General features: G+C 38.6%; 1 protein-coding gene across 3 annotated transcripts in view; it reads right to left on the bottom strand.

Moving 5' to 3' along the window:
* Nucleotides 1-17,952, bottom strand: part of atp13a3 (ATPase 13A3) — a 39,071-nt gene that overhangs the window by 5,514 nt on the left and 15,605 nt on the right. For 2 of the 3 annotated variants that reach the window (XM_088312322.1, XM_088312323.1), the window contains exons 8-32: nucleotides 17,515-17,584; nucleotides 17,257-17,391; nucleotides 15,640-15,712; nucleotides 14,402-14,533; nucleotides 14,152-14,334; nucleotides 13,785-13,942; nucleotides 13,299-13,487; nucleotides 12,352-12,413; nucleotides 11,033-11,183; nucleotides 10,440-10,556; nucleotides 10,224-10,241; nucleotides 9,728-9,881; nucleotides 9,375-9,495; nucleotides 9,037-9,161; nucleotides 8,715-8,872; nucleotides 8,429-8,557; nucleotides 8,270-8,349; nucleotides 8,156-8,198; nucleotides 7,947-8,056; nucleotides 7,749-7,845; nucleotides 7,421-7,493; nucleotides 7,169-7,346; nucleotides 6,034-6,212; nucleotides 5,859-5,947; nucleotides 5,698-5,778 (exon numbers count right to left, since the gene is read on the bottom strand). In XM_088312322.1, the coding sequence (XP_088168448.1) occupies nucleotides 5,698-5,778; nucleotides 5,859-5,947; nucleotides 6,034-6,212; nucleotides 7,169-7,346; nucleotides 7,421-7,493; nucleotides 7,749-7,845; nucleotides 7,947-8,056; nucleotides 8,156-8,198; nucleotides 8,270-8,349; nucleotides 8,429-8,557; nucleotides 8,715-8,872; nucleotides 9,037-9,161; nucleotides 9,375-9,495; nucleotides 9,728-9,881; nucleotides 10,224-10,241; nucleotides 10,440-10,556; nucleotides 11,033-11,183; nucleotides 12,352-12,413; nucleotides 13,299-13,487; nucleotides 13,785-13,942; nucleotides 14,152-14,334; nucleotides 14,402-14,533; nucleotides 15,640-15,712; nucleotides 17,257-17,391; nucleotides 17,515-17,584 (2,905 nt within the window). Of the gene's footprint in view, nucleotides 1-1,045; nucleotides 1,130-5,697; nucleotides 5,779-5,858; nucleotides 5,948-6,033; nucleotides 6,213-7,168; nucleotides 7,347-7,420; nucleotides 7,494-7,748; nucleotides 7,846-7,946; nucleotides 8,057-8,155; nucleotides 8,199-8,269; nucleotides 8,350-8,428; nucleotides 8,558-8,714; nucleotides 8,873-9,036; nucleotides 9,162-9,374; nucleotides 9,496-9,727; nucleotides 9,882-10,223; nucleotides 10,242-10,439; nucleotides 10,557-11,032; nucleotides 11,184-12,351; nucleotides 12,414-13,298; nucleotides 13,488-13,784; nucleotides 13,943-14,151; nucleotides 14,335-14,401; nucleotides 14,534-15,639; nucleotides 15,713-17,256; nucleotides 17,392-17,514; nucleotides 17,585-17,952 lie in introns of all 3 variants that reach the window. The other variant, XM_088312321.1, reaches the window with a different exon arrangement.

Raw genomic sequence — 17,952 nt, 5'->3', positions numbered from 1 at the left:
GTTTGTGCACATGACATACGCGGGAAAGAATTCAAGAAGAGTTGAGTAGCCAAACAAGTTGAAGCGCACAAAGAGAATTCTTTGCTTTTGAAATCTTTTTTTTTTCTTTCCCTCACGGCATTTGTCTACAGAGAAAAGCCAAAACAAGTGCTACACAAAGCCAGCACTGTTCTTTAACTACCAAAACAAAAGCCATTTCCTAATTTATTAGATGCAGCCTAAAGGCACCTCAAAAGCGCAGTCTTCTCAAATGTTTACACCTTTTTGGGATAAACGTGTGTGATTGGAAGAAAGAACCACTACGATGGTTAATTCTTCTGCCTTCTTTCATTGTTTGAAAACCTTCAAAAGTCAGCAACATAAAATGCATTGCACATCAGTAAGATATCAGTCTTGATTTCTGTCAACTCTATTTTTAGTAGATAAATATGTCACCAGATTGGGTATTGCTTCCCTTTCTGACCTTCTAATAAATACATTTCTAACACGTTAGGCAATAGGCATCATACTATTTCACTACAACATATTTGCATGCACTTAAAAACAAAATTGAGAGTGACAAATTGCTGTGAAAGTTTTTTGTCAAACACAACCTTTTAAACTACAAAAATGAAAAAAAAAAGCGTATGGACTAACAGATAAAACAGGAGATTATCCACAGCACAACTTTATATTTTAAGGGAAAGATGTCAAATATGAACTTATTGGTGAAGACATTGAAGATTAGCCTTGTTCAAACACATTCACTGAAGGTAGAGAGATGGGTAACTGGGACTGTTGAGAGAATGACATATAGACTCGTAATAAGGAATGAAGAGGGAAATGCAGCAAGTAGAGCTTTGAGGTGAGCAAGTTGCAACAGGAGAGGTAGCGGACTGAGGGAGCACGTAGGTTATGCAGTTATAAGACCGAGGGAGGGGGGCTTTGCTAAGTTGACCGCTGCAAAGTTATTACTACGGTTGATCATGATGTCATATAAAAAGGATGAGGCAACACCACACAAAAGGAAGATAAAAGGGCGAGAATAGGATCAGTTTTACCCAACCTGTGGTGGTGGGGCAGCAGGAGTGATGCCCTGCTTGTCTCTGCTGAACACAAACTTCCATAAGACGACGTCAATGATGAAGGTCTGTGGTGCAGTGGGCAGGGGACAGAATTACAGAGAGGCTAATTCGATTGCATGTAGTTTTGAATATTTTTGCAGGGCCACAGGCGTTTCATTTTTCTTTAATTATTGCAATGAAGTTATAATTTTGGACAAAAAAAGAGGAAAATAAATGGCTGCATTAGCTCACAAAGACAATTAGAACAATTCTTGATCATAAGTTAAATGGTTTTGTTCGATTTTTAGCCAAAATTTGATTGTAGTAAGCAAAACAGTACTATCTAGGGTGCTAAGCATGGCGTGCATGCAAAGGCAGCCAAGTGTTAGGAAGCTGTTAGAATAATATTTGGAGGTTATTATACATTTGCCATGACGCAACTTTATTTCAATACATGGTGCACATATCATGTTGAAAAGAAGGGCGGTGGCACTTCTTCAGAAGTGAGGATGAAGTAAACAACATCGTGATGAGTCCTGATAAAGAAGTTGGCCTCAAAGTCTGAAGCAAGCAACATCGTGCTAGGTCCTGATAAGAGATGCTGACGTCAAAGTCAGCTGCGACCCACGACGACACACCAATGATAAACCGGACCAAACCAGCTTTTGAGAAGACGAACTGTACCACCCTTGAATGTAATCTGATTTCTCGAAGTGTAATCTGATTCCTCGATGTTATAAAAGGGAATGTATGAAAAACATCGATGAACAGAAGGGAGATGAAGTTGCCAAATAAACTTTGTTAACCTTTCTGTCTCCACTTAGGCTGCGTGTCTCTCTTTTCAGCTATGAACCCTATATGTCAAATTGGCGAACCTGACATAAAATTGGTCCTTCAGAGCCGTGAACCCAACATACTGGAGGCGTCCAGGGGCGAAGCCGACGACCGGGGACAATCGTGGCCACGACAAGATAAGGATTCTTTCTTTTTTTTTGGACCTGGTCCTCGACTTTGCTACTGGATGTTGAAAGTTGAAGGGAGGCTGCGGAGAGAGACGTTCAGCTCATCTTGGGTGAGTGTGTGAAGTCCGAATGTGATGAATGAGTGTGATAAATGTGTGCATGTGAAGGTACGTAGTTAAATTCCGCAATAACAGGAGGGCGGACTCCTCTGCAAATAAGTAGTTAAATTCCGTGGATACTGGAGGGCGGACTCCACTACGACTAGACAGAGTAAGTCTTTAAAACTGTGTAAAACCGTAAGAATACTAGTCAATGTTACGTGAAGAGACAGAGATAGTCTATAAAACTGATAGAGGATAACAGGGGTGTATCCTCCACGCGCGTTTGAAAGGGAAAAAAAAAAAAAGAGGGAAAAAAGGGAAGAGAAATAATGGAAAGAGAAAACAGGGGAAAAGGAAAAGGGGGAAAAAAATAGTGTGAATGGAAAAGTGTGCATGGAGGCTTGCAACCTCATTTTGGAACAGGAAATTTAACTGACAACTGTCTGGGAAGCAGAAGCTTGGGAATTACCTAAAACAGAGTAATTGTCAGCCTGTTCAGGGACTGGAGGACAGGTTAGTCACCCTAGGTGTACCACTGTCTTGCAAAATGGGGAAATCAAAACAGTAAAAAAGCTAGCAAAAAGGATCCGAAACAACAATTGACGTGTAAGGACTGGAAATTTATAGAAAGCCAATGTCCGGAAAAAGTAAAACATTTAAACTCATGGAAAACAAAATATAAATTCGCTGGTCAGCTTAATACACAAAAAATAGTCGACTTACAAAATAAAACGAAGAGAGGAGAGAAAGAAAAAAAAAAAAAAAAAAAAAAAGAGGTGAATAAAGACGGATATGAAGATACAGAATTTTGGATGACAATGGCACAAAGACGGAAACTAGATAAAAATAACAAAACCAAATTGCAACATTTAAATGTTCCGCACATACTGTGGATACTGATGACATTACTTTAGGAAAGATAAGACAGCAAAAGAAGCAGCTACCAAGCCATTCATAGGTGTGGCTGTGTGTGCGCTGATAGATAACGTTCTGCGAGGCAACATCCTTGCAGACATGTAACAACAAAGTCTTATGCAAGAGAAAATCTATGGCTAGAAAAAGGAGCTACTTTGACTAATGGCATATATGTCAGTTCAGAAAAAAAAAAAAAAAAAAAAAAAACAATTCTTCCAAAAAATATTTTTCGCAATATTGACACATGTTGTCACACACATGTCAAACAGGAGGGATGGTATGGTAAGACAGATAAACCAATTTTATACAACATATGGGTTTAATTTTTTCTCAAAAGATTTTTTGAAGAGCCTGTATGATCTGTGCTCGACACAATTGTCAGGGAAACATAAGCCCAAAACGAGGACAGTTTCCCCAAGCAACATACACCTTGTGCATTGTAAAAAGTCATCTCAACCCTACCCTATTAGGGGTCTCTCGGTTGACATGATTTTCGCGTGGATAAAAAATTGAGATTTTGTGTTGTGTAGTTTTGGTTGCACTAAAAGCTGTGTTTCATGCATGTGTCCGAGACCATTACTATGAGTAATTCCAACAGCTCTTCCATCAACATGCCTTTTAGAAGTAATGATGAAATTAACACCTAATGCGGACTGCATTGCTTGGAATGATGTGTACGCTGCGATTAAGGCAACGAAAGATAAGCCTATCTTTTCTACCGATGTGGCAGTGGCTAACTTTACTTGTGTTAATCTCACAGGAACACAAGTGGTGTAAGACAACTGTACTCCAAGCAGGTACACTACTGCCACGCAGCGATGTGTGGTGGTGGTGCGGGGTACTAAACTATTTGATTCATTAAAGGACGCAGTTGGAACTTGTGCATTGGTGTCACTTCTCTTACCAGTGTCTATTTTTCCATCCACAGCAGGGGACATTCGGAAGGCAGTTGAAGCCCACGAATAACCCTATTATTACGCCAGGAAAAGACGAAGTGCTTCCTGGAGGGATGGTGATATGACCTATTTGGATGCATTTGGCCAACCAAGGGGCGTACCAGATGAGTATGAGTTGGTAAATCAAATCGCGGCAGGGTTCGAGTCCATTCTTCTTTGGATTACACCGAATAAGAATGTGGATCGAATAAATTACATACACTATAACGTGCAAGGATTGGGGAACTTCATTGAAGAAGGATTTATAGCTATTAAAGAACAATTGATCCTTCGTCGTCCTTCCATCTGGGGTGACGTAAAATTGGTCCAAAAGTACAATTGGCAGCAACATCACTCATGGCATTTCAAAACCGCATCGCGGTGGACATGCTGTTGGCAGAGAGAGGAGGGGTTTGCGCCATGATTGGGGATCAATGTTGTACTTTCATTCCTAACAACACTTCTCCGGAAGGGTCCCTCACAAGAGCCATTGCAGGCTTGCGCACCCTGAAGCATAAGCTGAAGGAACACTCAGGTGTGACTACCTCTGCATGAGTGGTGGAACAAAACGTTTGGTAAATATAAAAATATGGTATTTTCTGTAATGATTTCTATAACAATGTTCACCTCAATCCTTGTACTGTGTGGATGTTGTTGTATTCCCTGCATTCGCGTTTTGCTTTTCCGATTTATCTCAACAGCTCTCGCTCCAACAAATTCCAAACGACAGGAAATATATCCTTTGATTAATTACAGAGGTGCTGGTGATGGAGGAGACAGTGATGACCAAGTTGATGACGACGACTGAATTTACCTGGGAGATCCTATTCGTTAATCCAAAACGCTCAAATACATTAAAGTTAAACAAAGAAAAATAGAGGGGTTTACATTTGCTATCAAGCTAATGATTTGATGGAATTAAATCTTTGGAAATTCCATTGATGATAATATTTGGGGCAAATGTAGAATAAACAGGGGGGAATGTTAGAATAATATTTGGAGGTTATTATACATTTGCCATGACGCAACTTTATTTCAATACATGGTGCACATATGTTGAAAAGAAGGGGCGGTGGCACTTCTTCAGAAGTGAGGATGAAGTAAACAACATCGTGATGAGTCCTGATAAAGAAGTTGGCCTCAAAGTCTGAAGCAAGCAACATCGTGCTAGGTCCTGATAAGAGATGCTGACGTCAAAGTCAGCTGCGACCCACGACGACACACCAATGATAAACCGGACCAAACCAGCTTTTGAGAAGACGAACTGTACCACCCTTGAATGTAATCTGATTTCTCGAAGTGTAATCTGATTCCTCGATGTTATAAAAGGGAATGTATGAAAAACATCGATGAACAGAAGGGAGATGAAGTTGCCAAATAAACTTTGTTAACCTTTCTGTCTCCACTTGGGCTGCGTGTCTCTCTTTTCAGCTATGAACCCTATATGTCAAATTGGCGAACCTGACAGAAGCACAGTTAAAATTGCTCCACTGAGTAATGCAAGAATGCATAAACTATCACTGTCAAGCACTTGAAAATCAGAAAATAATTCTACTGAAATGTAATCTTTCTGATAGACATTGAGGAGTCATAACATATACATATTAACGCATAACATATTTAAGAGATCCTGCTGTCAAGGGAATGAGACAAACATGAGGACATTGCATGAGAAAGAAAGAAACAAAAAAAACTCATGAGAAAACAACCACTTGCTAACAAATTGGTTCAAGAGTCTTACCTCTACCACGACAGACACAGCAGCATTGACCGCAATAATAAGCAGGAGCTTTAGTCTCCAATCAAGAGGAACGCAAACAATCTGCGAAGACCAAAACAAAAACGTTGAAAGAAGCAACTGCATCCATCTGTGCAGTTTTGATATTTCTCATGCTTTTTTACCTGTAGAAATTGATCAATGGCTTCAGCAGGGTAGAACATGTTGGTGAGGAGGAAAATGAACAAAATCAAAGCGGTCAAGACAAACGGCCCTGGTAGGAGCATAAAACGAAAAGATACCGTTACCTAACTGTCCAACTATTTACAATTCATGATTGCTGAGAAGCGACAATCGTACAATTTTTGTAGCTTGGTTGCCTAAAAGGCTTGCCCTTTGAGAAGACAACGGCAACCACGAGGTACTGGAAGCAGGAAACATAGAAAAGGCTGGTGTTCTCATAATTCTGAATGTTGTGGTCATCAAGTTCAGTTTCGTTGAGGATGGACACATTTGTGTGTGACGACACATTGCAGGCACTGAAAGAACAAGAAGTGTGGTCACTGAGCTGTAAAATATTGGAATTCTACCATTTGCATAATCATTTCATACATTTAACATTAAAAACAAAAGACTGACAGTCATTTCACAATTGAAATATACACATTTTAATCTCTTTAAACATGCATTAAATTTTCCCAGCACATTGCCGTATTTTCCAGACTACAAATCGCTCCAGATTATAAATCAATCCAGCCCACAAATGCATAATGAGGTAGAAAAAAAAACATATATAAGTCACACTGGAGTATAAGTAACATTTTTTTTCAGGCAATTTATTTTAGAAAACACCTCAAAAACACATATTAAAAAAAGACTAAAGAACAGGCTGAATAGGTGTTAGATATGCAAACATAATGAGAGTTATTTAGCTACACGAAAAATAAACGTGAACAGAAAAGGTGTCTTGCGTTCATGTTAATGTTTTTGGGACACCAGTATCTGTGCTCTGATAGAGAGGCAGCTGCGTTGCATGAAGCAGAAGCAGCAAGAAGGTCCTCTCGCAAAGTCCTTTATAGTCATCACCTTGGCTACAACGTGAGCGTGGAGAGGTAACTGTACCGTGGGCGAGACTCATCACTTTGTTCATTTCTCTAGCTGTGGCTGTCTAGCTTTCAGTTTTATTCAACGCTGTAAGAGTAGCCTCCGCGTTTTGCCATTCTCTAATAAGTTCCTCATTCACACAAAACTGTCTTTCTGTTGTCTTTGTGAGGAGTAGGAGATATCGGTGTATGAGCCTAAAGGGCCCTCTTATGGCTGTCTGAGAAATTATATTTTTGTATTTTATAGGTCACTCCAGAGTATAAGTCACAGAACAAGTAAACCAATGAAAAAAAGTGACTTATTGTCCGGAAAATACGGTAATACTGTGGTAAATTTGAGATTTTGAAAAAAATGTGTCAAGAACATTCTGATCGTGATGTCATTTTCTCACTCTGAAAGCGGTGTCCAGATGGTGTACCAGGGCTGCATTTGGACCCAAAAATATGCAAGCATCTGGAAGCCTAAACAGATGAGGATCTGGCTCAGCACAGACACAAGCAGAGGCCCTGAAATCAGGCCTGATGGAGGAGGATGTGCAACTAGTTCTTTCCATGCCGGGTTCAGACTCACTGAAAGGGAAGAAATCAGCCACCAATATACACCACTGTTTATGTTTCTTACATCTATTTTCTACAAAACTTACTCGTGAAAACAATAACAAGGATGATGGCTATATCGATGAACAGGAACTGGAAATCTCCAAGGTTACTGAGAATCTAGCAGAAAAAGAGAACATTTGCATTGTATGAAGCAACTCACTGCTTTCCCTTTGAATCCTACAGGCAGGGGTATCGTGAGAGGGAGAAAAAATGATCTTAGGGACGCATGGTTAACAGAGGACCTAGCATAGTATTTTCAATTTGCACCATTGAAGTGGTGGGACCATAGTGATATTTTCTCACAGGTCCCAAAGTCCCTGGCGGCAGCCCTGCCTATAGACAGGCGTTTATGAGCAGGAGAGTGTTACATACGGAGTAGAGGAGAGTCACACTAATGTACTGGATGATGCTGTACAGGGCCATGAACTTGAATACACAAAAGGAGGTGATGAGAGCAGCGCGGCCTTCCCTGTATGAAAAAAAAAACAGTGTGCTTGTTAGTTCGCTATTCCAGACATAAATCAACTTTATCAATAAAGTATAAAATAAAACCATAAAGTAGAAACCAACCTGATGAGGCTTGGGACACAAGAAATATTAGGTGTTCTGGAGGTGAATGGAGAGGCTACAGACGCCTCAAGCTCTGACAAAGAGATGCCACTATGAGCCCTCTTTAAAGCCTGAGGAAAAAAAGCAGGATGGCAAAAATGTCGGTTTTGTAAAATTTAAGTTTTTCATTGCCACTCATATGTTCACTTATTAAAAGGCCTGTAACATACCCCGCAGTCGTTTGCTCCATCCCCACACATCCCCACAAAGTAACTGTGAGGAAAAAAACATTTCTTTAGAATACACCATCATCACAGATGATTCTAAAGGCTTTTATTACTCACTCCACATCCTGTAGTGCCTCAATGAGTTGGGTTTTCTGATCTGGGGCCATTCTGGCAAACACTGTCCCATGTAGCACCAACTGTAAGATAGTCGTAAAAGAATTATTACAAGTTAATCATCTTTAAATATACAACAGTCCCTCTCGTAAGGCCACACACCTTTGGAAGCATGTCTGGGAAATGCTCTGAGATGACTGCAAATGACTTTCCGTTCATGGCAAAATGGTACTGCTCTTGCTGTTTGTGCTCATCTATAGGACTCACATCCTCCAGACTGATGTTCACTTGCTAAAAAAAAGAAAAAAAAAGAGTAGTTGTAAATGTATGAACACAATTCACAGGTTTATTGGATTATGTCGACAAACAAGTATTATTTAAATTTTTGGGGGTAATCGTCAATTTTGAAATGAAAAAAAAACTAAACATTTGTGTACAGTTGTCTCACCTCCAAATGTGCCATACTTGGTTTGTCAGCCCACCTCCAGGTGATTCTGGCAGTTTGTCCATCGTGAGGGGGAATGGCGTCTGAAATTATGACCGTGTCCTGTGGGAGGATCATTCCAGAATCCCGAGCCACAGAGATGGCTGTTAGCATGTTATCGCCTAAAGATACAGAGTAAAGGTTTCAAAATTAATGTAGCACTAGTAGTGGTCATGTCATCTTACAAAAATTGCCAAAAAATGTGAAACCACAATGTTGCCTTTTTATTTATTTATTTATTTTTTGCTATGGTGACTTGTATCAGTGCCCAGCAATTCATTCTTACCCGTAACCATGACAGTACGGATGTTGGCTCTGTGGAGGTCCTGCAGCACTGCCGGCGTTTCTGTTTTCAACTTATTCTGCATGATTATTAAACCCAGGAACTCCATGTTTGTCTCAATGTGATCTCTAGTTTATGAGAAGATATACATATACATATTTTGACTTAGTCCAAAAAATTGTTCCCTTCACATAAAGTAAAGTATAACATGTTTCCAAGTACAGTATTAAAATATATTTTATTCTTCATTTTTCAGAAGTGCAATAAAAATCAGGCCAAATTACAACAAATAATCCACAGATTGTATTTTGCGAACGCTAAAAGTATAAAAGGTACTATACCTGTTTATGTTCTGAACCTTGTGCCACGTGAGTTTGGATTCAAGACGACGGTGAGCCAAAGCAATTACTCGGAAGCCTTGCTTGGTGTAGCCCTCCAAGACCTCTCCAAAATTATCTGGCACTGCAAAGATACAGTGAGATTATGATGAGCATTGCTGTTTCTATTTAGGCAAACAGAAAAAGGGAAAAACTGCTTGTAATTGAAACAGGAAAGGCTCGCGACAATCAATAGCCTGTTTCAATGAGTTATTATTACAGAGCCACAGCAAAACTGAACACATTACGCTAGAATCTCATTGTGCTTTTAAGGTAAAACATTCCCCGACATGGTGGGCAAAGTCAATTGGGCTCACCTGTCTCGGTCTTGCAGTGGCGAGCGACCACCTCTGGTGCTCCCTTCATGTAGGCATCCATACGTTTCTCCCCGAGCAGACGAGCAACCACACACATCCTTTGGAGTGCAGAAGAAAATGGAAACTGCCGCACGATACCTATCTCATACTGAGACTACACACAGAACAAACATACTCATTTTGAAATTGTCACTGAGATGGAGAGTGAAGTGTCCTATCATGCACCACAAATTATACATCGGGGATTTGTAAAAAAATTCTAAACAAATGTCAACACCTGAAATTTCTTGAATCCTTCCAAACTTCTCAAAAAGCAGTGACTCCAAATTAAATAAATAGGATTTCAATTGTTTTATAGTTAGTTAAACCAGATTTTACATCTGTCATAAGGCATTTAATAGGTTCATATCTCCTGCGAAAATTTGGAACAATATACCAAGAAGGAATTTGAAAGGTGTATAAAGGAAAAAAAAAAAAAAAAAAAAAGACTACTTACGGGCAGATCATAAAGTTCCTAGAATGTGAAAAGGACAGAGGAGAACAGTCATTAGAAAGAAACAATGTTTTCTGCAAATGATTAAAGTTGGGCCGGAAAATGTGACTGAATCCATCATGTTTAAATGTTATTCAAAGAGTACTATTGTATTTCCTCCCCTCTGTGGGCTTTTTGGGCTCTCTCATCAAAACCATCATTCAGATTTGCATTACTTACCATGTCTTGCTCCGTTGATAAGGGCTGTGAGGGCAACAACTGCTTTGTGGGTCTAACCACAGTCGGCATGATACGATTGTGAAGAGCCGTTTCTTCCTCAGTGGCTTCCTCCAGGATCTGGGGGGAGAAATTGGAATTTCTTATCTAGATTTGAAAATCTATTTCTCTCAACTGCACAATTAGCCCTTTCAGGCCAGAATTGCAGCAGGCTATCCAGTAATAACTCTCCAAAAAAATAACAAGAAAAGAGTCAGATATTCAGAGGTGTTTGCCCACTGTTATCTGCGCAGCCATAATCTTGCGACAAAGCTTTCCTGTGTCACACTGCCCTTGTTCTTTGCCACAAATATGATATGCAGCGACCGGTGTTAGATTTTGGCTAATGTTGGATGCGTGCGCTAGCTTCTGCTGTCCATGAATTAGTGGTGGCCAATATACAATGCCACATCTGCAGCATGTTGTAAACATGCATACATCGTAATTATCTACCAAGTGTTTTTGTTCGTCAAAGTCATTAGCAAGCTCTCAAGAAGCCTGACAACAATCATGATCATTTGAATCAGGTTAGACCATAATGCAAGTACAAAACTTACCCAACCAGTGGCCTCAAACATTTTGAGGTCCAGTGGGTCTCCAGACAACTGACCCTCTATTTTGGTAAGAGAATGGCATGTGGCCATGCAAGCAACAAACTGGGACTTTACTAGATTTTCTTTGGAGGCTTTTTCATCTGATTGCTGGAAACTGAAAAGGTCATTATAAGTATCAGTAATGTTGGCAAAGACACATTTACAATTAAATTGAATCTGAACAAAATAAATACAAGTTCTGGGAAAATATATACACACATCCACCTATATATACATAAATACACACATATACATACGCATGCACACAAGTACAGTATCAAGAGCTGTCATAAAATTGGGTCTGATCATCTAAATCAAAAGAATATACCAATTTGCTGAAACAAATACCACACAAACAAGTATATATGTTATAAGGAAAGAGTAAGTGAACTACTATTAACTACTTCACCCTCCTTTGGCAGTAATAATCTTCTACAAATGTTTCCTATCATTGTAGATCAGACATGCACAACAATCAGGATGAATCTTGGACAATTCCTCGTCACAAAACTGTTCATGATTCCTAGGATGTTTGATGCTTAGGATACTCAGAGGTCATGCCGGAGCACCACAATCGTGTTGAGGTCAGGAATTTGTATGTAAACTTGTATAAAGCTTATAAAGGGTTACCGAAGTTTGAAATTGTTGGTTCATTTATCACAGACAGATACTGAGGACCCAACGAGATTGCTATTATTAATGGAAAAAAATAATTTACAAGTTTATCAAAATATTTTGCTGAAGAACTTGAAGCCATCTTTCCAACAGCTGATGCTCAAAAGAGGCAATAGGCCAATGATCCAAAACACAGAAGCAAATCAACAATAGAATGGCTTCATCACGTCAAATTCTTGACCTCAACCCAAAACAGATGCTGTAGCATGATCCCACACAACTATACAAGTTAGACAAATCTCGCTGAACTTCAACAGTTTCGGAAAGAGGAATGGTTCAAAATTCATCCTGATCGTTGCAAGTTGGCGGGTCATCCACAGTTGTTAATTAAAGAGTTCACTCATTTTTTCCTGCCTGTTCTGTGAATATTTATGTTATGCTCTACAAAAATATAAAAACATAACTGTGTGGTGTGGGTTTAAGCAGATTTTGTTAGATTTATACTTGTGATTTAATTGAAGATCATAATAATAATAACCTATTTATGCAGACATTTAAGAAATTCAAAATGGTTCACGTACTTTTTCAACCAACTCTACCAACTACTTAACACTAATGTTAATGTAATACGTATTGTAGATAACAAGAAGGGGTGCATACTATCTTACCTGCCATTCTCTACTCTTTGGACTCCCCATAGGTCCAAACCATCTTCAGTAAGAGTTCCTGTCTGGCACAAGAGTGAGGTACATAAAATCTACCTTTAGCATTTTAATAACTCATGGCATGAGATAAGTGAATGTAATAAAATAATTATATAGATAAGAGTTCCTGCCTGGCAGACGACTGTGGTGGACATTATCAAAGTTCAGCATTTTAATAACCTACAGCCATAGATTGAAAATAAGATAAAATGTGGGAAAACACAAATTAGGGCTGCCATGAAAAATTATTTTGCTCTTTGACTAATCGCAAACAGTAGTCATGATTAATTCTAAGGAAATCAGAGCATATCGCACCAGCAAGCAGTTGCTCTTCATCATTATCTTACATCTTGAATTCTTTAAGGTATGTACAAATTAATAATATATATATATATATTCAACTCTTCTTGTGCATTAAGCCTTTTTAAAATGTAGAAGGTAGTGAAATCAGATGAAAGCCATTAGGAAAACGCACTGTGCTAAAAGAAAACTAAAACACTTTTGTTTTTTTATTTTTATTTTTGTGTTTTTATTCAACCTTTATCAAAAATGTTTTGATAAAGTGATGGATTTTTTTTTCTCTAGTCATCATAATTTAATCTACACAATCAAAATGTGGTAGTGCACCTGAAACAAAAAACGTAATGAACTAGCTAGTTTATATTTCATTGTTATGTTTTGCCATTGCGTGCTTGTGGAAAATATGTCATGTCTGTTGTTCATATTGTTACTTTGAGTGCTGCAATGTCCCTGCTCATAAACGCAACACTGTGCAAGAGAGACCGTGAGGTTGTGCGGACGCTAATGGCTATAATGGCAGCCCAAAATACCCAAAATAAAAAAATTTAAAAATAATTTTAAAAAAGTTTAGCTTTTCCTAGCATTTATTATACACTTAGCATGGTACTCACCTTGTCAAAGCAGACCAGATTGATCTGCCCACAAATATTAATCCTTTGTGGGCTGATACAAAAAATGCCAATATTTTTGAGGCGTCGTTGGGCATACACAATACCAGCTGTCATGGCTGCGGGCAGCGCCGGGGGGACCGTGATGGTAATGATGTCCAAGGACTCAATGATGATGGTCTTTGCTGGCACCTGGGAACCCAAAAGAGACTCCCGTCACAAGTAGTACTTTGTACACTTAACATATTTTATTGTATCATATTGGAGCTGTTGAGATGTACATTGAAGTTAAAGTGTTAACAAAATCTAAAATAGGCCCATAATTAGTTTGGCAAAGGAAAATTCTGTGGTAATTCAGTTGCAATGTTACCATTGTATGAAAAACTGTTCATGTCAATGTTTAGAAACACCAGCATTTAGGACTTTCATTTTTTGTTTGACAGACGTCACTTTAGAGTTTGCCACCTTTACTGTGTTTGCAAAGATTACCTTATTCAAGATGCTAAGGGCGATGGAGTAGACAAAGCCAATCCCAGCCACACCCACCAGACATAACAGAAAAAGGTAGGCATCACGGTATAGCTTGAAGTCTGTTGGTTTGGGATATAGAATGGAGCGTACTAACTGGCCTTTGGCTGTGCTGAAGCCTAGGTGAGATGAGGTAAAGTTTATAGTGTTAAACATTTCAATGGACCCTTAAGAAATTATCAGCATTCACTTTGAATCACATGTTCAAAATGTTAAAAGACCTTTCAAAATAGTATAAGGAAGTGCGTGTGTTAAAAAAAAAATAAGCATGACTACTATTTATTGTGGGAAACAAAAAATTAGCAATACACCCAAGACGCATGCTTACCTGTGCGGACGACTACAGCTTTGACCAGCTCACCAGTGTAAAAACGTGTCTGGATGACATTAGTGCCACAAAATAGTGTGTGTCTCTTATGTTCCTCAATGCTATAGGCACTCATAGACTCATCGCCACTCTCCCCTGGCAAATGGTTTGGAAGATTGGTCTTTGTTACTGGAACACTTTCACCTGTTGAAAGGTAGACCATTATTATGGCATTGAATTTTGCAAGCCACTTAAAGATTCCTTTTCTGACCTGTAAGCATGCTTTCATTGACAATGCAGGTGCCGCTGACCAGCACGGCATCACATGGCATAATGGTCCCATTGCTGGGGATGACTATTACATCACCAGGCACCAAATCAGTAGACATAACCTCTTCAATATCTGCCACGAGAGAAAAATGCGTGCAAGGCAAAAATTTAGGGACACTTGTGGAAGCTTATTTGTGTTCTATGATAGGTCAAAGCAAAAGAATATGGAGTAAAAATGAATCTAGATATAACATTGTACAAATAAAGTATAAATAATTCAAACAACGGAGGCACGGGGGGAACATGCAAATGCTACAAAGGAATGCCGGAGCCTGGATTTTAACCCACAACCTCTGATTTAATTGGCAGCTGTGCTATCAATGACTGAACATTTTTGCCTATTTTCGAAAACGTTACAGATCAAACCTGAATCAAAAGTAATTCATGGTAAAAAATTATTTCCAGCTCGGTGGTAATCATGAAAATAATCATAACCCGCCAGTGAGGATGAAGAACCTGCTATTGACAGAAGTATAGAAACTAGTAGAACTTTGTGCCACTTAAAACCAAGGAGAAGCGCTCAGTTTCAAAAAGTCTGGTGAGTATAACATCACTCCCTCACATATTATATTGCTTCCAAACAAAATACATTTCGATCCGATTAATCTAAGGAATAATAGATTCAATTGCTGGCATTGGACCGAAACCTCAAATGTCACAATTTTGAGTTTTTTTGTTCCCACAAATCTACATTATTGATCAGTCCAGTGTTATTTTTACAAAGGATTTATCAATATCAAGCGTTGAAAATGGCTTGCTCTCTTTGTCAATGCAAATGGTTGGCTCTTTTTGACGATACAATGTCAATAGTTGAACCAAGTGTGACATTTTGGGGCTCTCCTGAAAAGTGCTGGTGTGAGAGCATATGGGCATTTTGTCCCGGTCATCCGTACGCGGATGTTTATTTTTTGGACGGATGACGAGAGGTTTTTCTAAAAAGGACTGACTAAGAAAGGCCAAAAGTGGGTTTTCGTGTCCGTCCCTTTAATCGTCCATAACCGGGTCAAGTACCACATGTATAGAATTTAAATATTTGCACTTTGATCAGAATGAAATCTTATAACGCTGTTGCGTGTACTGGCCCTTTAACTGAAAGTCCAACTGGGAGCGAGTCTAAACAGAGAAGTCAAAGATTATCTGATGATATTTGGCAAATGAAAAACAAATAAAATTACAAACCGTTATTGTCTCGGCATACAGATACACGTACAATACTGTGAGCTGCCACCATATCGTGAAGCATGACATATTGCTAGAGAATGAAGAGAAGAAAATGTAAGAATTGCACAATACTTCATTAGAACACGCACAAACAACCACAAAAAGTCTAAAACAGAGGGTAAAGGTGAAAAGTACGATGACGACCATCCAACCAATTCACAATGGCCACCACACCCCCGCACATTTGTGGCGATCCTGGGTTCCGGATTTCCCTAATGTTGTTAAGTCATGATTCACTTTATGACTTAAGAAAAAAAATAATTAAATTGCCTATAAAACATGTAAACAAATGTATAAAATTGTTATAAAAAAAGAGAGAGAGAAAGACTCGTGAAAAAGGCTTGGACAAAAATAATGGGGCCATTAGAAAACATCTAATTTGGCCACTGAGGTGAGTCCTCCAATTAGCGTCACAGGTGTCTTCAAACTTGAAATTAGTCGGCAGTCAACCCCTAAAAAGCGTGTTCTGTGCTCCTTCACTAGTCTAGACATGGCATTCTGATTAATATTATGTTTGCAGAATACAAGTTAAACTGAAAAACTCACCTGTTTTTGGCCATTTCAGGGCGCGGCCATGTTGTCACTTCTGGTCGACTGAAAATGACATCAAAGTTGCACAGGGCTCAAGTGATGACCAATCACGACTCACCTGTTTTATGACGCTGAGCCGTGTTGGTGGGTTGTTAGCTGAGCAGTGAGGAACTGTGATGTCATTTTCAGTCGACATAAGTGACAAAAATGGCCACCACCCTGACATGGCTAATAACAAGTGCATTTCACTGGTTAACTCATAATATTAATTAAGAAGAAGCGAAGGACAGAGTTGTCAGCAAACCACAACCCAAAAGCAATTATGATTTTTATAGGATAATTTTTATAGCATTTTTGTCTATTGTGAGTATTACTATTCTTTTTATTTATTTCTTATTTTGTTTCCATTAACAGAGGGCTGACAACAATTTTGTCCATGTGTGTATTTTTTTAAATGTATGTCTCAGGATGTTTCTTACATATTCAAAGTTCCTGTCAGAGCACATTATTACGAAACAGAGCGTTATTAAAATAACAAATGCATGTGACAAAAATTTGAATACCACAACTACAAAAAATATAGCCACACAATATTACCTGTATATTCATCTCTTCAATATAGCAAAGTGCTTTACCTAATGTGTTGCATCTAACAAATAATTATACAAACTGTTACACCCCATATACTGGAAAGTAAATTTTTTGATGCATGTCTAGTACAATAATGTTATTAAATAAAAGGCAAGTCTATCCAGCGATGTTTGTTAAATACATTGCAGTACAGGGGGTTCTGCTCAAACAAATGTGTATAGATGTTCAAGCATGTTTTTTGTTTTTTTTCCCACTGCATGTCCATAACAAAGCCATTATGAACCTGTGACCCACTTTTGGGGTTCACAGCCTACCATCATTTTCTTCTCTATTTGATAAGCATGTTGACAAAGTCCAATATTTCATAACTTGAATTAAGCACATTTGTTGTTCTCAGAGTGAGTTTCACGCAAAGGTTGTACTGTATGTGTCATGGGACTTCCATATGCTTACCTTTTTGATGGTATAGAGAGAGGTAGCTATGGATATTAATGACATGATAACAATGGCAATCGCATAATAGTAATATTCATCGGCACTCCACAATATCACACTGAAGAGTTGGAAGATATAGAAAGGATTCAGGACCTATAAAAGAAGAACGTGACAGAGGTCAGATGGACTAACACAGTAACAAGAGAAGAAAGTTACAGTTGGAATTTGGACATTTTTACAGCTGAAATGTTTTTAAAACATCCTCATGAGTCCCACCTCTTTGATAAGCAGCTTGAAAACAGAAGGCACTTTCACTTCAATTTCATTCAATCCAAAAAACAGCCTCCTAAAATATATGAACAAATGGAAAAAAAATAAGTTCTACCATTCTAATGACTATTAAGTGACAAATATTCAGATAAATCAGTGAAAACACTATGTAGCTGGTGCATAACAGCAATTTATTCATTGGCAATTCTTCTGAACAACATATTGCTGAACAATATGTTGTTCAGAAACACCATCTATTCACAATCGTTGTGGGAAGCAAGTGCAAATTGACGTTAGTATTTGTAGAATATCTAACTAACTTCTTGCTTATATCGCTCACCCACAAGCGAGATATATTTAAATAGACTTGTTTTGTAAACATTGATTGAAAATTAATTGAATAGTATGGGCCTTTGTCCATACCAGCTATACAACAAATTCAGT

Source organism: Idiotropiscis lumnitzeri, chromosome 13 (assembly GCF_059441095.1).
Source record: "Idiotropiscis lumnitzeri isolate Australia: NSW breed Sydney's pygmy pipehorse chromosome 13, RoL_Ilum_1.0, whole genome shotgun sequence".
Lineage (NCBI taxonomy): Eukaryota > Metazoa > Chordata > Actinopteri > Syngnathiformes > Syngnathidae > Idiotropiscis > Idiotropiscis lumnitzeri.
This window is presented reverse-complemented; position numbering and strand designations above follow the sequence as displayed.